Source organism: Castor canadensis, chromosome 12 (genome assembly GCF_047511655.1).
Source record: "Castor canadensis chromosome 12, mCasCan1.hap1v2, whole genome shotgun sequence".
NCBI classification, from domain to species: Eukaryota; Metazoa; Chordata; class Mammalia; order Rodentia; family Castoridae; genus Castor; species Castor canadensis.
Window position 1 is genome coordinate 34,327,558 of NC_133397.1, and position 19,209 is coordinate 34,346,766.

The following is a 19,209-nucleotide window of genomic DNA, read 5'->3' on the forward strand; positions in this document are numbered from 1 at the left end:
CCCTTGGGAAGTAACTATATTTCTAATGATCAGCTTAATTTGGATTGAATGATTTGATAAAATAGCATTGCATGATAAAATGTTGCTTGACGTGTAACTGTATACAAGTTCATCCTCTTGGATGCAGAAAGAATGAAGACAGGATTGTACTAAAGGGTGCAAAAAAATTAGTGGCATGTCCATTAATCAGGGCATTGAAGGACAGACAAATATTCTGACTCTGTGCTCTCTTGGGATTAAAAAGAAAACACTGCATGACCAAAGGTCTGGCATTTGCAGGAGTTTGAACACTGGGTGTCTACTTTCTTTCATTTGGATGAGGATACCAAATTGCACAATAATGCCTTTTTGGTCTTTATTTCTTCAAAACATGAAAACAAAACAAAAAAAAAGAAGTAGATGACAATGAGAAGAGAGAAAACATTCCATAGTACAGAATATGCTGTATCGCTAGTGATTAAATCAGAAACAATTAGAAACTTTATTTTTCTGTGTCAATAATGTGTACCATTTATAAGGAACAGCACAATTAGTGCACTTCCCCCTAAAGCTGTGCACAATACACACAAAATAAAATAATCAAACAAATAAAATGAAATAATTTTACACAACTATAATAATTAATAACACCCCTGAACAACTAGAATCATATTTTCCCTATGGCATGACAATTGAAAAGGCGAACAAAACAAAAAGCTTTGAAAATGAAATTGACCAACAGCAAGAATTTCTTAAACTCCTCCGTGAAAATTCACTACAGGATCATTGACATTTCAAATATGGCTAAAAAATGAGTGCAAGATCTTTCTAATATTTCAACAACTTATGTCCTTTAACTATATTTACTTGGTGTTTCTAGGCTAACTTTTCATTTTCCTAAATCTCAAAAAAGGATGGGTTAGAATGTGTCTCTAAAGAAGTCACCAGTGTTGGGGACTGTGATAGGTCAGGAGTGGGTCACAGAAAAGTACTGTTACCACAAACATAAAACTTGGATTGAATGGGTCTTCTCAGTTATCTAGATCACCAACATGATTGCCTTCTTGGTTTAAAGTGAGAAATGTGTGTTTTTGCAAGTGGGCCAAGGATAAAGAGGGTGCTTTTCCAAATCTAACTCTTACGTTCTCTTATAGAAAATCTTGGGTATTTAGGCAATTGTATTTTTATAGTTTTAGTGTGTTGATGTTGAAAGAGTTTCATAATTGTGTTTTTCCTTGTAAGATAAAACTGTTTGAATATGGCTGTGTTAACTCATGAACATAGCAATCACATCACTATATAGCTCCCATAGGATAGGAATCTGGGCTGTCTGAACCATGGTTCAGTCACTAGGAGGTAGCATGCATACTACCTGGCGTATTGAATGGGCAACCAGCAAATTTAATTGTTCACTTGATCATCAAATATTTATTACATGAAGACTGGTCATGATTACTGAGTGGCAAAGAAAAAATAAATCTCAATAGCATTTATCTCTGAAGTTATCTTTGAATCAATACAGAGGGCCAGAAATGCCTCCACCCTGGGATTCCTTAGAGACCTAGAAGTCTGAGAGATGAGCAAAGTCATTCCATTTTTCCTCATTAGTGGAATTGCTACTTTGGAATGTTGGTTATTCATGCTCTTTGGTATTTTAAAATAGAAAGAGCCATTCCTTTTAAAGGGTTAAACTGCCTTGTGCAATCCTTCAGGGAGGGACTAATCTTATTGAATTGCCTTCTTTTTAGTCATACGTAGAGGAGACATACTTTTAAAGGCCCATTGGTCACATTGGCTTCTTTCCTACTCAGGAAGGGCTGATAAATTCAGAAGACTCTGGACTGGATGGTGAAAGAAACAGAGCTCAAAATAACTTTTTACATTAAAAAAAATAAAACGAACATACCAGCACTATCTATCATCTGTGCCAGACAGAGCAGATGTGCAATAAATACTCTGGGGAGGGGATGGTGTGAAAATGGTGGCTCTGAAAGTCCAGGCACATCTAACACATCTTTTCTCCAGCACCTTTCTCTTTGGCCTTCCTGAATTATTGTGTGATTCTTAGGGCCCTCTGATGTGTTCCACATGGCTAATATCCCATGGAGATCTTTGTAGTTTGCCTGCTATCCTCTCAATATCTTCTCCCCATATGACAGTTATTGCTTCTTGGAAATGAATGTGCAGATTCATGAACAATAAGCCATTTTCTTCTTCTGTTTTTCCCCTAGTAATAACCAAAATCAGTAACAACACAAACATAACAACTCATGTGAAAAGAAAACTCACTTATGTCTTCACTATCCAATCAACACTGCTGAATGGGAGAACAGTATTTGCTATACTCTACTATATACAGATACACTTTTTTGTTTTATTTGTTTTTCATCCATGCACTGTGTAACGGGTATCACAACAACATTCCCAACAGGCACATGAAGTAGGAGCAAATGTTCAGTCATGACTGGAAACAAGATTGTGAAAGCCATGGATGCCTTTGAAAATAAAACTGATGGACAATCCCAGGCAACAGCAACATGGGACCGGGACACATATTGATGCAAATGGAAAAGGATGATGTTTTTTTTTGAATGGGATTATCTTTCCTGTTTGCATGGAGGTGGGGTGGGCAGGAGGAGGGTGGGAATGGGACACTGGGAAGTTAGCTGGGCTGGAATGAATAAGGGTCTTGCTAATCACAGACTAGAGCTAAAGAGATAAGACAAAAAGGGGTTTACATGTTCCTGGGAATCTAGGCACATTATCCCTGTACCTGTTGAACAAGTGTGCCAGGCACCATATTCTTAAATATCAGCAGACTCTAGAACCATCACTTTCTGGTTCCATTCCAGCTCTCAGACTTCTTCTGGAGCCAGCTTCACCTGTTTGCTTTCCAGAGATAAGCATGAAATTTGGTAATAAAGTGATGAGTGCTTCTTTCTTCTTCCATGCCCAGATCCTTTTTAATTCAAAGTAACTTTTAAAGTGTTTGGAGGAGGGGAGGAAAATCTTAATAATATCATTTTTTTTTTTACCCCAAGCATATTTACCTTTGGATAAGTCCCAGAAAGAGAAACAAAACCTCTGACCCTCTCAGCAAAACAAAGCAAAACAAAACAAAAATAAAAGTCAAATACAAGCTACCTCCCCAATCCCACTGAAAACAAAGTAAAAAACAAGGGAACAAAAAGCCTTAGCCATTTATGAACCTGGAGAGAGTTCAGCCTTCTAGGCTGAGCTGCAGGGTGGCCCTGTCTCCATGCCTTGTTCAACAGGATGACGATGCCCTGGGAATGGGACGTGATGGTTTCTGACCTCAGCCCCAGTACAGAGTACGCTCTTGAAGCTGGATTCCCTCAGCAGGTAAGTGAACATGACGAATGCCAGTTTCCTCTGTTCATTGTACATAATTTTTATGTATATATATGTATATATATAAATTTACTATATCTGATTGTTCCTTTAGAAGCCTTTTATGTGGCAGTAGGCCTCCAGAGAGGAGAAGAAAATGTACAAGAGCCACAGGAGCACAAAGAGGCAGGATGTGAGGAGCTTGGCAGTCCGGGGCCCACCCAGCTCACCTCCGATTTCTGGCCTCCGCCGATACAGCAGCACCCCCACGTTGATGAAAGCAAAAATGGTGAAGAGAGTGACAGAGAAAGCAAGCGTGCCAGGGGACACTTTGAACTGTTCCCCATTGGCTGCGTGGTAGATGGCAGCGATGGACCAGGCCACACCGATTCCCAAGAAGACATTCACCGCGTTGCTGCCGGTGACATTACCTATGGATGCGTCTGCATACTGATCCTGGGTGGCTGCCACTTTGCTTGCAAATGTGTCTGCAGAGAAAGAAGAAACAAGGTAATAATATTCAATTAACCTTCTAAAGGTATTCATGGAGTGCTGGGAGCTTCAGGTGTGTAGTGTAGAATGAAACCCTGGATATAAACCAGTGACCCAGCGTGGCCTTCCATGTTCCTTTGAGTCAATAATATGGTCAAAAGAACAGGATCTATCTATTAGACGCCAAGAGATTGGTGCTAGTTGTGTTCCAGAGAGAGTGATGTTAGTCAGCTTCTTTGTATGCTGAGCTAGCAGGGTAGCATTTTTCAGACAGTAATCACAGCCCTGCTACGTCAGAATCCAGTGGGACCCTCGTAAAGACTGCCTATTACAAGGATCCATCCAGCTGTGCCAGGTCATAATCCTTGGGGTCCAGGAATCTTTTTAACAACAGCTCAAAAGATTCTAGGTCACTGTAGGTTGAAAAGAGCAGCTTGAAGCCATTACTAAAAGATGCTGTATCAGCAGCTCTTGTTTCTAGATGAGAAAATTAAAGTGTCAGGGGAGATTTCTAACAATTCAAGCACAAGTCAATAGATACAGCATCTTTGAAAAGAATCAGACTCTATATATTAAACAGCTGACCTTTACCTAGAGCCTTACTAATATGAAAGCTGGTTCTCCTACATTACCACATTGATTGAGATGATGAATCTATGAGGTGAGAAAACTAGGCTTGAGATGATAAATTGTGGGTACAACATCACACAGCTTGGAGGAAGCCACAGTAGGGCTTGAGTTCCAGCCGCCTGTCTTCAAGGCTTCTACTTGCCCATTGTGCTGTCTTGCCTTTCCCTGTGCCACAGGTATCAATGACTCTCCTCAAAGCTATTTGTTTACCAATAATCCTGAATGTGTCTTGTGAGGATGGAAAAGTCATGGTTCACCACAGGGGGGTATAACAACACTAACTTATACTTCTTGACAAGTAGAGCACAGAGATTTCAAATGCTGTCTTTACAACTGACTGGGCCTCAATTCCTAATCCATGAATTGGGGATAGCATTACCTGCTGTTGTTAAGTTGAAATGTTCTACATAAAATGCTTTTCATGCTTCTTGGTAAGAGTAGCTCTTGGGTTGTTTTGGAAAGACAATGTAAATAGAGTGGTTTGGATTCATTTAAAAGTTAGGATGAGATTTGAAATAGTTCTGTTTATTAAGTACACAGAACTTGAAAGATGCTCAATTTCTTGTTTATATGATGCCTAGTTTTTGACAGCAAAGTCTTTCCAGTTATCTTTGCAAACTACCTTGCACAATGGGCTTGTAGATGTTAAAAATGGTCAAATGGAACTCATATTTACAAAGCCAGTATAGGACTACAAGGTGCTCTATCATCTCCTCTGGTCTTCCTGAGACCCTAGGATGCTCTGAGCAGGAAGGTAGTTCATGTAATACTTGGGTTAATTTCTCTCCTCTGCTATTCTGTTGCCACCATCCTTACTCTCTAAACCTCCAATGGGTACAATACACAAAGCATACAAGTTTATACCAGCCAGTAGATTCTCTGCTTTATGATGGGTAAGAAGGTTATTCAGGCTGATCAGAGCGAGTGCACCTGCGGTATCACATACTTTCTGAAAGGGAGTTGGTCAGCCTGGAAGACCTGTCTCATTGATTCTGATCAGTCTGTGTGATCGGTGGCAGATTTTGTTTCTCTTTCTTTTCTTCTTCTTTTAAATTATATTATTGTTGTAGTGGGGGTGACATTTACAAAAGTGCCTACAATATAGCTTAGTTAAATTCAACCCCCCCATCATTCTTTATCCCTCCTCCCCACTCTTCTTAGATTAGTTTCAGCAGGTCTCATTTTTCCATTTTCATACACGAGTACATAATATTTTTACTACATTCAGCCAAATAAGGACTGGAGGTGTGGTTCAAGTATAGGAACACCTGCATAGCAAGCACAAGGCTGTGAGTTCAAACCCCAATACCACCAAGAAAAAAGAACAAAAGAAAGAAATGAAAGCAAATATTGCTTATTTCATGTCAGGCACTGTGCTACACAAGTTACACGTACATTCTCATTCAGCTGTTTCACAGTCCTTGTGAACTAGATGTTTACCTTTTTATAATTTTGGAAACTGACATTGTGATATTTTGCATTAGTTCAGGGTATTGGTCAGCAGAATGAGAATTTTCTGTTTGATTGCAGAGACTATTCTCAGTTGACACCACATTGCCTTTCCCAGAAAGGCTAAAAATTTCTTTTCTCCATTCACTCAGGAACTTTGAAGCAGGTTCTCATCAAATGGCTTTTTTCCTGTGGGGGTAGTGGGGGGAGGGGGCGAGCAAAGACTGAAGAAGGTATAGGCAGTTTGCTAATCTAACCTCCCAAATCTGTACTGCTTTGTGCATCAATGATCACACATTGCAGCCCAATCAGGATTGTCACAGAGACTGGTGAGTAAGAGCAAAGCCAGACGAATCTTAATGGACACTTGCATTTCATTATTAAGAGTTATTAGGTTCTGCTGCAGCAGCAGCCTCACAAAAAATGAAGTCATTTTGCTTTTCTTCTTCAAGGACAGGCAGCAGAGCAAAGGAACAAGAGACCAAGGCAGAGAAAGAAATTTATTGCTCTGCTGCTGTGAGGAACACCTGAGGCACCGTTCTGAGGTGAAGTGGCTGCTAGCACTGGCTGCTGGTGCAGATGGCACATTAGGTGGGGCAGCTGGTGGGGAAGGGAGATTTCCTCCTCCTGCTGCAGGGACAAGTTACCTGACTCTTCCATAGCACAAACCTGTATACTGCCCCTGGCCCATGGTCATGGCACACAATGTACTTCCTGAGTGCCCTTTCTCCACTTATAACCCAGTTACTTTCCAAACGGCAACCTCTGCCTCTGCCCCAGAAAAAAGGGATGTATAAAGACAAAGATTACTACTTCCAGGGGCCTTGAACATCCAAATCAGTGGATGAAATGGAGAGCATACCAGGTCTGCAGCAATTTCTTCTCTTCTGTATCTTTTCAACAGCCCATTTATGTGACTATTACATGAAAATCCTTACTTGTAACATTAGGTGCCTATTTCCAAAGGCCATTCTCTGGAGTCACTAAAAATTAGGAGCCCAGGTGACTAGCTTGTCACATAAATAAAACATGTTCTGGGCCTCTTTGAATGTGGTAAGTTTTATTTACCTGAGTTATGAATCAGGTATTATGTCTATTTTTATTTTCAGTGCAAAAGCTACGTAAAAAAAAAAATGTAGGAACACATGCAAATATAAGCCGTTAACCTCAGCTCCATTAGCTATAACTCTGGTTTCCAAATGAAGTGTGATGGATTCCTCCCAAATTACCTTCTATTGCTGCTTTGCTGCTTAGTACATAGAGCAGCACATCACATAGCATATGTTAGGTGCTTTCAAGTCCTATCCTGAACACCAGGCCTGTAACTTGCCTGTGATTGAACAATGCAAATGCTGTTCCCCTAAGTAAAGTCCAAGAAATAACTACTGCTTTGTTCTCAGAGAGGATATAATCCTATTCAGATCTTGGCTCATTAAATACAAAACTATTGGAATCAGATTTCCAATGTGACTCGCATTCATTAAGACGTGTTGACAATTGTATACATGTGTTTCCTACATATGCACCCTAAGCCAGGCTTCTAATTGTCTTTCATACTTTTAACTCCCACCTTGAATTCTAATAAAATTTAGATTAGTCGTACACTTTCAGACTTTTGATCCCATTTTCTTGGAACATGTGACTATAAATCAATAAGAGGGAAGATTTGTTTGGGAGGCAGCATGGCTGAAATTATGTTGTATATCACAAATTTAGGACACAGGTGTTCTCTTCATACCTCTTTCAAATTCACTGTATATAACTTTGGCCAAGTCATCTGGTCAATATTCAAGAGTAACAACCTCTCCTTTCCTCCAGTAATTATTTTTCATCTTTACTGTTCAAACTTTATACTATATATTGACTAAATCTTAAACATATCTTCTGCAAGAAGGGTTATTATTCTTACTATGTTGCAGGGTTTATTTAAAGCAAGGGTTTCCCTAGATGGTTCTTCTTACTCTTGACTCTTAGAATACTTTGGGGACCACAAATCTGAAATGATGTGTGAGCAGGAACTGACCCTGGCAGTGATTTTTAACTCGTCCAGCCTGGTGTTGGACACATGGTTGCTTCTCCATAGCACCCATGAATTACTGACAATTCAGGACACAGCCCAGGATCAACTTCCACAGAGGTGAAAGAACATCAGCTTTCCAACTATCTGTATGTTTTGGGGCAGAACCCTTTTTTTTTTAAGGTTCCAGTTTCTTGATCTAAGATGAAGAATTTAGATCTTTAAGACTTTACTGTTTGGGTGATCCACAGAATATACCAACTAATACATTTGTGTATATGCTTCTGGTGCTTTCTGTATGACTTTGTACATGACCACTCTTCTTTGCTAGATATATTTGGAAATCCTAGGAAGAAAGACTTGAAGAGCTGAAGGTTTTTCCAGTTTGATCACTGTGTCATATTGATGAAAGCAATCCACACAGCAAAGACTTCTACCTTCAAACATTGGTAAGAAATGGTGGCAAAATTTACTTCAACTGACTTGCATAATCATCCATTTTCATGCTGGAAGCCATGGTATATAAGGCTGTTTAATGTCAATAATGTTTGTACACTTCAGCACCAGAAATATGTGGAGAGCTTTTTTTTTTTTTTTAATGTAGATTTGGGGCTCCCTTCTTAATTGGATGCTCTGGGGAAGGGAGTCAGAAATATGCCTTTTAACAAGTGTCTTGTTTATACCAAAGTTAGAGACTGCAATTCTAAGAGGTAAAAATGGGAGGAATTGTTCCAAGTACCCACAGTTTGAGGCTCTGGTGGGAAGAATGGTGAGTTTTGGGAATTGGCTCATCAAGAGAAGTCTGGAGCAGCTGGTTTCCCTTGGAAACATTGATGCTCCAGATATGGTGGTCACTTTGCTCATAAACAACTTGGGTGGTCCTGGAGGAGGTGCTGGGGCTGCCTAAACTTAACTCCTCTCACTCTGAGTTATGCTATGTGCTTTTTACTTACTTATTTTTAAGCCTATTTCAACACAGCTACACCAAAAGGCAAAGGAAGGGGAGAAATTTGTCTAAATTAGTTAGATTCTGGCTTCTATACTTAGAGGAGACAATGTAGGAAGCTTATCTATTTCATAGTGATTGAAGGGAATGAATTAACATGAACAGAAGCTAGAATAGACCCTAGCACTTAACGAGTGATCAGTACTATAGATATTTTTATGATATAACAGAGCCAGAGAATCCATACATGTAGGAGATTCTCGCTTGTCTTGATGATTTCTAACTTTTGGGGAACTCTCCTACCCTTTAAGAAGACATACTATACAATCTTATGCATTTAAAAATGTGACTGTGAATTATTCTTAAAAATAAGAAATATTTTGGAAAATTTGGAAATAATTTGGAAGTAAGAAATAATTTGGAAAGTTTCATAAAACCTAAGTCATAAAAAGACATTAGAGATCTTCTGTTATAGGCCCTTGTTTTTTTGGTAGTACTTTAATACAGGCTTTATTGCTTAAACAGTGCTTTTGCTCCTCTCTCATTCTTTCTTCCCTTTGTCTAACTCTTTTTAGAATTTAAACAGAAATATTTTATTTATGTGCTGATTATTCTACTGTCACTGGGGGTCTTTTGTCCTGAATTATGACATTTATTTACATAAGTAAATATGAAAACCACACACACACACACACACACACACACATTCATCTCACTAATTTATGTGAAAAGAATCCTTAATTGGTTTCCAAGTGAAGTTTGGGAGATCAGGGAATTACTGATGTTTGATTAATGACCAGTTAGGGCAGAGTTGTAAAAGGAGGAGGAAACACTTAAAATTCCTACTTATAAAAGTTTTCCCTGAAGAGAATGAAAAATAAATGGTGAGAGTGACATGACCTATTTCTAGAAGAGAAAAAAATAGAGGTGAGTAAGCTCAAGAGGACCCACATTGGTGGAATGCTGCAAATCAGAATCAGGACATCAGGACAACCTTAGAAAATCTACCTGGCTGGCTCCACTCTGACTTTCTGCTTAATTGTTCTGGAATGGGGGCACAGCATCAATATTATTTAACAGCTTTTGCAACCAGATTGGGATCCACCAACCACTCTCAGTCCTAGTTTTTTCATTTATGTAAGGAAGGTGATGGTACCGCTACTTGATTAATGAGGACATGATTCATGGGACATGTAGATCAGCAAAAACTAACCACTTTTTTTTTAAATGACATTTTTTGTTTCATTTTCATATGTGAACATGAATGTGTACATTTTGCAAAGATACCCGTTTGGCTTAGTTTTCCTATCATGTATATGAAATTGTGCTGTATTTTAAGTTCAAAAAAAGAGGTTAATTCTAATTAAAAGACAAAAATAATGGGAGTTTTTTCAAGGAATCCAAGGTGGAGAAGAGAATGAGTACAAACCAATACTGCCAGTTGATCTTTCCAAACTGCCCCCTCCTCCCGTAAAAAAATAAGACAATGTTCTACTCTTAACACCTAGAATAAAGTTGTTTCTCAGTGAGATGTTTACAAAAGCCAAAAAGAAGATCTGAGATTCTCTTTCCTTGTTCACACTCCTACATTCTTAGGGGTTTGCTAAATTTTGCTAAAAATCCCTGATTCTAATTCTGTGCTATCAAATCAACATTCACCTTTCAAAGAACTCTGATGGTTTATTTGAGATGGGAATTATTTTATTCCATGCATTGGTCATTCTCTCCACTTCTCACACTGGCCCAGATAAAAGCTCCAAACAAACTTGCTAGGTGTGGAGAAAAGCAGCAGTCTTTCGTCTGGCTGGCTCTTGAAACAGGACTAATGTGATTCTGGGGTGAAGCAAATTATGTGTGCTCAGCAACCTAGCTATCCTCAGTTTGGGGCTCCTGCTTGTTTACTGCAAGAAATAAAAAGTGGTAGACATTCCATGTGTGCCTGATCAAGAAAGGGACACAGGGGTGACTGACTGATTAGCGAGAAGTCTTCTGGTTCTTGTCAAACCTGGTAAACAGGTAGCTGGATGATGACTATGTTATTCTAAATTGGTTCTGCCTAGCTGCAGATATTTACCAAACTGAGACTAAGGTAAGTAGCTAATTTGCTCACCTGGGTCTGTGGTACTGTGGGTAACCACTAGTGTTCTGAGAAATTCTGGTGCTATTAACTATGGTCTACGTATATAGTTATGGGAGCAAAGAGCTCAAGCTGTGGAGGAAGATTTGGCCCTATTCTCACTTGTCATGTACTGACTATGTTATTCTAGGATGAGTAACCTCTATAAGCCTCTGATACTCCATCTAAAAATAGGGAAAATATAAATTCCCTTGACCTGATAGTCAAAATAATTTTAAAAAGTCATATAAAAAGGCTTAGCATGGTGCTTGGAAGGTAGTAGGTACAAAACAAATATTATCTATCATTATGTTTTCAGAATTCTTTGTTCTAATAATAACAAGGGGTATGGTGATGATATAATCTATTAAGATTACATTCAGTTAGGTGGTGTAAAGTCAATGGGCTTTATGTAGGATTATTGGAGTCAACAGTATGGGTAGTGATAAAGACAGTGGAGAGCATTTATTGAGGCTTACTAGGCTGGGCACTAGACCTGGATTCTCATTTAATACACAAAAAAATCCTATGAGTTGTGCACTATTGTTATTCCTATTTTATAGATGAGCAAATTAAAGCCAAGCATACAAGAAACTTGCCCAAAGTTATATAGCCAGTAAGGGGTGAAGCTAGGATTTGGACCAAAGGATTGTGACACTAACTGGAGTTGAGAGTCTTAAATCACAAGTCCATAGGGTGATGACAAAGACAAGACAACTGGCATATCTTAAGTGTGAAAATGGATGAAGGGTTCAAAGAAAATATCAAGAACCTTCCTCATATTCAACTCCAACCATAACTACACAATGTTAAAACAGCTGGCCATTTGAAAGAAAATGAATAAAATTGTTCATTAGCCTGGTTCCTTTAGCAAAATATTGTTTTGAAATGGATCAGAAACAGATTAAAAAAGAAGACCCTTCATTCTTTTAGAATAGAATGGAGATCAGTGATTGATATCAAAGTAATTTTTTATTCCTTAAGTCCCTGGCTGTTCTTGGCATTACATTTATACTTTATAGTACATAAAATTGGGCTTGGGTGCAACTAATTTTAAAATAGCACCAAGTTTTTGAAATGTCTAACTTTCAATCATGATTCTATTATTTTTACAATAAAACTTTATTTTAATAACACCATGTCTATTAGGGCCAAAAAGTGGTTAATATTTAGCCCAGCACCACTTGGCTAATTTCAAAAAAGAAAAAAAGAAAGGCAGATTTGGGACTAAAATACATAGATAAATTGTCATTTTCCCAAGTCAGCTGGTTTGTTATGATACAGCTGAAACTCACATCTTGCCTCAGACACAGCACAGGGCTGCCCTGCAGAGAGCAGTGCATCTCAGTTTGCTTCTCCTTCCTTCTCAATAATCTTCCTCTTTCTCTTAACTCTCTTTGCATTGGAAGCCTTGTTCTATAGCAAAGCAGAATATGATTTGCTGTATTCCGGAACATCCATCTCCCACCTGACTCTTCTAAATTTGTCTTCTCTTCAAATTCTATTTAAGAGATGGCAAAGACATGGGTGCCTCATGTGTTGACAGAGCTAGGGATGGCTGAGAAAGATCAGATAGAAACACTGTACTTGGAGAAAAAAAATAGAACCCCTCAATCTAACCTGTAGGTAGTATTTGTGGGTTATGAATGACCTTCCCTGTCAGCTGGATTATGTTTGTTTGACTCTCTGTCCCACTAGACATTACATTCAAGACATCTTTGAAGTAGGGAGATTTACCCAGTTCTTTATTCCACACGGACAATCTCTTTTGAATGGGTTGCTTTGTTTAGTATAAGTTTAGATAAACATAAACACTTGAAAATAAGCAAATAGAGCATCTTAATACTCATATAACCCTAATTCAGCACCTGAAAGTGGGGGAGCAGGTGACACTTGAGGACAAGTGACATTTGAGGGGCTTCTAAGAAGTTCTGACAAAGGCTGGCAGAGTGGTTCAAGTGGTAGAGTGCCTGCCTGGCAAGCATGAAGCTCTGAATTCAAATCCCAGTACCACAAAAAAAAAAAGAAGGAAAAGAAAGGAAAAAATTTCTGATAGTTTACAAATTTTGGCTCCCACCTTGCTGTGCTTGGTGTGGAATTCCCTTCATTAGCTCATTCCTACAGATTAATTATGTGAAGCACAAAAGCCTATACATCTACCAAAAGTCTTAAAATTTATTGGCCCAGCTCAGCAATTTTACATCTGAGGACTTAAAAATGGTTTTACAAGTTTATGTAAGGGATTAGTCACTGCAGAGTTTTTATGTTAGAGAAAAATTATAAATTAATTGCTTAACATTTTTGATAAAATAAATTAAACTTCACATAACAATATTGTGCAACTATTAAAGTCATAATGTAAGGGAATGCTAACAAAGAAAAGTGTCGGCAGCACAGTTAAGTGAGAAAGCAGGTGATGTGACTGTGCAGTGTCAGTCCATCGAGAGTGTGGGGAAATATGTGATGTATATATCTGTTTACATTTTTGTGCATTTTATTTAAATATTCCAGAATTTTAAAATTTGAAATATAGTTTTAAGAATGCAAGTGGGTAATAAGATTACATGATTTATTTTTTACTGCTTCTTAATATTTCCTATCATATTTACAAAGAGCATGCATTGTTACTTGCGTTACTAAAAGGCTAATAAATATTCAGTAAAAATAGTAAAAAATGATGTAGTAAAAAATAATGACTATTTGGGAAGGAATAGGGATCGAGATCAGCCTTTCTTCTAGTTCTTTTGTATGTGTCAGTAGTCAGGGCTTATGCTAGGCAGATACTTAGATGGGAACGATATACAAAGGACACAGTAAGTACCTTTCAAAGGTATGGGAGCGAGGAGGGGGTAGTGCTAGAGATGAGGGGAGATATCCTGGCTGTCAGGAGCTGGCCTGGAGTCCAGGTCACAAAGAGAACCAAGAGTCCTATCAGATTTACCCACTATGAAAGTTTGTCCAGGACCAGCTGTGAAGAGAGTCATATCGATGTCCAACCACTTCTGTTGGCTCCTTAATGTTGTATTTTGTGTTAAAGCTACATTATATTTTATTTACCACCAGTATGTTTTATTGATTTCAACCCACCAAACTGCTTTGCATATTCACTTAACCTGACCAATACTCTTTACAAGCTTGTTAAGAGACATGTTGTGCCCTTGAGACATCTGGAAAGGGGAAGTAATGATGGAGTCTTTCATCATTTGTACTTGGCTTTTACTAGATATGTAATTTTTAAGGTGAACATACCAGAAAAGAAGGCGTAGGACTTTTCACAAGCTGCTAAGAATATGCAGTGAGGCTGAGTGCACCTGTAAAGTTTTCTCCTATTTCTCTCTCAGGCACCGAGCACAACTCCTCCTAGATATTTACTTAGTGTCTGCTGGCAATATCCCTTAATTTTTGAGGGATGCCATTTTCAGAGCATTTCCATGGATGTCATACAACTTACTGTTCCCCAAAATTGTGAGGTAGGAGGTAGGCAGGGACAGCCATCCCAAGCCCCATTTTTTCAGAGGTAAAAACAGAAGCTCTTTAAGGGTCAGATGATGGTGAGTGGATCAGATGGAAGATGGGATCAGAATCCACATTCTGGTGTCCTGGTCCTCATGCTGCCAGCCCACTTCTAAGATCCTTCATCAACTTGCTAGATATTAGCAATGCTCTGTACCTGATAACCAAATCCCAGGGCTCCTGTGAGTATCAAATAAATAAGCTATACAAATGTGTTTTTAACCAATGAAGCTATGCAAAAGTAGTTACTATTGAAACAATTTCTGTGTTAAATGCAAACGCTCTACCCTCATGAAACTCTCATTATGATGCCTTACTAGAATCATGTGTTGGATATTCCAAAGCCATAATGAAACCAGAATATTTAGATCATGGGGAAGAACAAGGGCACAGGAGAAAAGTCCAGGACACTGGGGTGAACAGATATGGTATGGGGTGACATGAGAATAATGACTGCCAGAGAGAGAAGGAAAATGCTTTAAATTCAAAGGCATTATTTGAAGTGGGAGGGACCAAGAGAATATAAAACATTTTCAGAGTTTTGAAGACTAGATCTGCTTGGGTAAGTCTGCAGGGGGAAAACCAGAAGTTGAAGTGCAATTTGCCCAAGATTGGTGGTTCAAGGAGTCAACCTACCCTATTAAAAGACTGCCCCACCCCCCACATAATGACTTTATTAGTGCATGACTTCATAAGCCTGTTTTATTTTTAACTCAACAATGTCCATCTTCAGTCCTGGTGACTCACGAGGATGTTGAAGACAACTATTTTGTTGTGTGCCCAGGTTAAGAACTCTATATAAATTAATCAGTACTATTATTATCTCCTTTCCATGTAACATTGGAAGTGTTGGCCTGGATTTCACATGACCCCCCTCCAAGGTCAATCAGACTAAGACCTACACTTTCTAGCATGTGGCCCAAGTCTAGGGCCTCATCTTAATTGAGCTGGTGGGGCAGGAGAGATAAAATAGTCCTGAACAATAAATAGACACCAAAGCAATGAAGGGCAGGAATGAAAACAGGTCATGTTAAAGGGAGGGCACTAATGAGAAAGGACAGGTGAAAGAAGGAAGTAAAGAAAGTGAATATGGTTAATGTACTTTCTATACAAGAATAAATATAGAATATTTAAACCTGTTGAAGTCACCATAAGAAGGGACAAAGGTAGAAAGGAGAAAAATAAAGGAGATGAGCCAATTTGGGTTATAATACATATATGCATAGAAACGTCACAATGAGACTCCCTGTATAGCTATCTTAAACAAACAAAAATGTCTTTTTTCAAAAACAGGAAAGGAAGGCAAAACAGGTCCTGCCTAGGGGTTGGTACCAGTAGGAGGGGGAAGGATATAAAGAAAGGGTAAAGAGGGTGAAAATACTATGTACGCATGTGTGAAAATGGGAAAATGATACCTGTTGAAACTATTCTAAGAAGAGAGGGAGGAAGGATAAAGGAGAATGATAGAGATGATGGAGAGGGTGAATTTAACTAAGATATATTGTAAGCACTTTTGGAAATATCACAATGTACCCCCAGTACAACAATAACATGATAATAAAAATAATTTTTGAAAAGGTAAAAAAAAGCAATACTCATTGCTCTCTGAGAGTTTACCATATTTTTGTTAACCACCAATCTCCTCTCACTGCCCACTGGACATGCAGTCCATGGGATTAGATGCGTACATGGATTATATCCCTCTATCTCCACCATGTAGAACAGTGCTTTGTACTTAATGGGTACATGTGATATATTTATAGACTGAGTGAATGGGCAGGAAGTCAGAATGGCTCTGATGTCTACACTTTGCCACTGTACCATATGGCTTCTTTCTGTTAATATTTTTAAAAGATGGTATACCACTTGACTTTCTGATGATTAAGAGTGGCCACATTGCTTCAGAGACCAGCTTGGACTTCCTGGTTAGTTATGGGTATTGCCAGACAAACTTACATTACAATGTTTTTATGCCGAATAGTTTTTGTCACTAATATTCCACTAGACTCAGCTCAGGTATAGATGCTGAGAATCCTAGTTCTCAGGACAAGAATACTTGATATTGGAGAAGGTTTTGATTTCAGTTTCTTCTGTGTCATTTGCCTTTTTCTTCCTAAACATAAGAACCTCAGAAGCACAGATGACAGAGCAGGCAGTACCTCTAAGGACTTCTACTGCAGTGTTATACCAAGGGCTGGCTACCCTCCAGGCATAAGGCCACAGACCCTTAGTTTGATAAGTGGTTTAGTTTTGGGGTTCTGTTTTGCCATGTCTGAGCTACCTAAAGCCTCACCAAGCATAGACGCCTTCAAAGAAAGAAATTTTCATGAACATTTTGTACATTTGTGGTTATTTTCTGTTTTGCAACTATAGCTGAGGAATGACAAGTTACAATTAGTCCTCTGCTGAGCCTGTTTGCAAATCAACCCCATGAGGAAATCATTTTAGTTTGAAACTACAGCATGTCTTGCTTTTGGTCTCAATCCATGATTTTTTACAATGATAATCTAATAATAGCTTGCAATTTATGAAGGACTGTGCCAAAAAGCCCCCTTGGTTCCAGAGGAGGGGGAAAAAAAAAACCCAAGCACAACACATAATTTCCTGATTGTAAATAATAGAACCAAAATAAGCTGTTTTCTCCTTGTGCACAAAATATAGAATTTATATTTGCTGAGCTAAACAAAGATGATGAAATCGGGTCAGTAGTAGATTGAGCGTTATTGGGTCATGTGTTAGAAAGGGTGGCTGTGGAACACAGGCATTTTATGGATTCAAATCATTTTTCAGAGTGAAGCAGAGTATAAGCAAGAAATATATAGCTTATGTTTCATTCCTGAGAAAAGGCAGGATATGAGGTCTGTGTGCTGAGGAGCCATGATGGCATTCCAGCTGGCATTGTGCATAAATGCCAGGCACCATGACTTCACATCTACAATATGCACAAACAGATATTAAAATCCTTTTATAGCCACACGTAAGATTTGCCTTTTAAATTGAGTTAGCCTTTTATTTGTCCTCTCTTCTAAAAATACCAATGGGCTTAAATTCGTTTTGTTTTTCATGAGCGTCCATGGTGAGGTAACTAAGTTCTGTTTTCTTATGGCCCAAATTCTGTTGGTTTGAATTTTGCAGCAATGTGTTATTCTTTGTGCAGGAAGATCATGACCCCCTGGCTTTGATTAATAGGCCTGGGTCTCTGCACACTCTGCTTAATGGTTGTGATGGATTTGTATTGATCAGGAACCAGCAGCCAGCAGGGCAGGGTGATACCCTGGGGCCACGGGTGAAAGTAAGACGCTAAATTTAGAGGATTTGCTTCCTTAGCACTGTGTTGTGACCAACTGACTGAACTGGGCATTAATGTTCATATGTCATTAAGCATGGGGGTGTTAATCTAAGATTCCCAGTGCTAATCTAAGTGCCCCGTATGATTCCCCCTCACCCCCCAGAAATCTGTATGGTATGAGTCAAAATTATTGTTGGGAAGAGAGTATTGGGATTGTTTTTCAAATATGTACAAATCCATGTATGTACAAAGCAATGAAGGCCACAAATATTATCACATACTTGTACTTGCAAATATCTATAAGGATTTTGTGGTGAATAAAATAAAACAATTTTAAAATCTTAAAGAATTCATGCTAAATTCCAGCATTACATATTATAAGAGTAAGTACAATTACAATTGGAGAATTTGTGATGTTTTTATATTAAAATCATTGCCTGGGACTGGAGGAGGAAATGGGGTTTACCTGTAAATGGCCACAGATATTATTGGGGTGATGAGACATTCTGAAACTAGATTAGGGTACTGGCAGTGTGACTCAGTGAGTTTACTAAAAGTCAGTACATGATATACTCAAATGCAGTGGAATTTTATGGTATGTAAGGGCTCAATAAAGCTATTTAAAAACTGTAGGCTGAGTCTGCATTGGAAAGAATAGAAAAGTAGTCCTGCAAATGTTTCATTTTCATTACCTTATTTTCAAATTCGAAGAGAGAAAAAGCCTGGCATGGTGGCTCAAAACTATAATCCCAGCTACTCAGAAGACAGAGATAGGGAGGATTGCAGGTCAAGGCCAGCCCAGGGAAAAAAAGTTACAGTGATCCCCTTTGCAATAAATAAGCCAGGCATGATGGTACATACTTGTAATCCCAGCTATCATGGGTAGAAGGATTGTGGTCTGAAGCCAGTCCTGGCAAAAAGCTTGCAACCCTATCTGAAAAGTTAACTAAAGCCGAAAAAAAAAAAAAAAAGGCTGGAGGAGTGGCTCAAATGATAGAGTGCTTGACTAGCAAGTGCAAGGTCCTGAGTTCAAACCTCAGTACTGACAAAAAAAAAGAAAGAAAGAAAAGAAACTATCAACTCAACATTATTTTCAAGTCATTTGTTAGAGACCTACACTCTTGTTAATCTCCATGTAGCAAGAAAGATCCAATGCTTTTGCCATACTTGGTGCTCACTTCTTTTGAAATATACCTTTAGCCTGAAAGGGGGGATATTTACAGTCACTCATGTCACACATGCATAACAGCAACCCTTCAAATACAAAACACACATGCACAGGCACACACCCATGCACGCACACATGTACACCAAGTTTCTGCCAAGAGTCTTTGCTTTGGCTGACCTAGAGTATGTAAGAAGACCCAGATAGAATCGGATGAAATATTTTTAGCTCCTTCTCTTATCCTGTGACTTTTATGGGCCTG

At 38.6% G+C, this 19,209-nt stretch overlaps 1 protein-coding gene across 12 annotated transcripts in view; it reads right to left on the reverse strand.

Annotated features, from left to right (window-relative positions):
* Positions 1-457: 457 nt before the first annotated feature.
* Slc8a1 (solute carrier family 8 member A1) overlaps positions 458-19,209 on the reverse strand; it is a 358,556-nt gene continuing 339,804 nt past the window's right edge. For all 12 annotated transcript variants that reach the window (XM_074049568.1, XM_074049564.1, XM_074049563.1 and 9 more), the window contains one exon: positions 458-3,818. In XM_074049568.1, coding sequence (XP_073905669.1) covers positions 3,442-3,818 — 377 coding nt within the window. In that variant the 3' untranslated portion in view covers positions 458-3,441. The remainder of the gene's footprint in view (positions 3,819-19,209) is intronic.